We start from the raw sequence: 1443 nt of genomic DNA on the forward strand, positions 1-1443 counted from the left end.
CCCCCCTTGCCCCCGTAGTTTAACTGCATGTCTTCTGTAGTTCGCTATAGATTATTAGCATTATTATATTACTATTTTTTAATGTTATGGAATGCTGTGTCTTCAAGTTTTTGCTCTGTGTTTGTAGCTGTATGTAACGTTTAATGGGCGAGAAAACAAACTAGAAAGTCGTCACGGTCTTTGCCACATTCTAACTCCACGATCTAGCTGGTGTTTACAACTTTGAAATATCACCAGCCAGGTTAATATATTAATCAGTAGTTCCTTTGCAAGGGTCCCTTCCTGCTACTAGAGGTGGGCAAAATCCGGATAAACTATAAGGATAACTGGATCATTTTCAATTAAACATTATCCGAATTCAGACTCCTAACTCTCTTTCCTGAGCCGTTTGCTGAGGTGGGTGCACCCATTTGTTGAAGTGATGCTAACCCGTTTGTCTATGTGGTTCTAACCTATTTCACGAAGCGGTTCATATCATATTATTTGCATTTTGCTTAAGCGACTAATTGCTCAGCCCTAACTGCGACTCTTCTCCATGATATCATGTCATATGTCCCATTCACCTCTGCTCACGTCAGGAAACATCCGGGTGTTCTGCCGAGTCCGGCCTCGGATCAGAGAGGACGGAGATGAGGAGGGTGACCTTGTTGTGACCCCTGACATCGATGATGACTCTTTGCTCAAGGTCAACAACACAAAGGGCAGAGATCAACAATATGACCTCGACAAAGTCTTTGGTCTGAGTAGCACCCAGGCACAGGTGAGCAGTACGGTACTACACTGAAATGTGAGGGCAAGGTGAAGTTGCTACCTCAAAATAACCCATGTATAGACCATAGTGTATGCCTTTGAAGGGTGGTGTTTAAGAGAGGACCCAAATTTAAAAAACAAACATTTTAGCTACAGGATCACGTTTTTTAAAAACATTTTGGTTTTGTCGCTGGCTTACAGAGCTGCCATTCAACGTTGTTTCATGCGCATTGGCAAATTAAGAAATGAGCATGACTTTTTTCAACACGGATAGACGAAAGTGAACAACGTATAATAACCTCTCTTCGTTCATTGTCTACCATACGTAAAGTATTGTCTTCTGTTCTCCTGCATCTTCTCAAGTTTGCAAAAGCATATTATTATCTTGCAGTGTGCAGGGTTCTAATTCCTTTTTTTCCTTTTGTCTCGTGCGTCTGTACAGATATTTGAGGAAGTGTCGTCTCTGGTCCGCTCTGCAATAGACGGCTACAACGTCTGTATCTTTGCTTACGGTCAGACTGGCTCGGGAAAAACCTACACCATGGAGGTAAGGGATACGCAGCAATAATCTCCTCCTGACTCGGAACATTTCGCTTGTCGGCATTTACTTGAGATTAGTCCATAGAATAGAGAAAACGTAAAGAGATACAAATTTGAATGTATCCCCTCTTTCACCTCACCCATCCCCCCCCC

General features: G+C 42.6%; 1 protein-coding gene across 1 annotated transcript in view; it reads left to right on the forward strand.

Annotated features, from left to right (window-relative positions):
- LOC101858120 (kinesin-like protein KIFC3) overlaps window positions 1–1297 on the forward strand; it is a gene marked incomplete at its 3' end in the record, with an annotated part of 2024 nt that extends 727 nt beyond the window's left edge. The window contains 2 exon segments of the mRNA XM_013085786.2: window positions 579–760; window positions 1193–1297. Of these exon segments, the coding sequence (XP_012941240.1) occupies window positions 579–760; window positions 1193–1297 (287 nt within the window).
- Window positions 1298–1443: the final 146 nt, after the last annotated feature.

The sequence above is a fragment of the Aplysia californica genome, unplaced genomic scaffold (genome assembly GCF_000002075.1).
Source record: "Aplysia californica isolate F4 #8 unplaced genomic scaffold, AplCal3.0 scaffold00406, whole genome shotgun sequence".
NCBI classification, from domain to species: Eukaryota; Metazoa; Mollusca; class Gastropoda; order Aplysiida; family Aplysiidae; genus Aplysia; species Aplysia californica.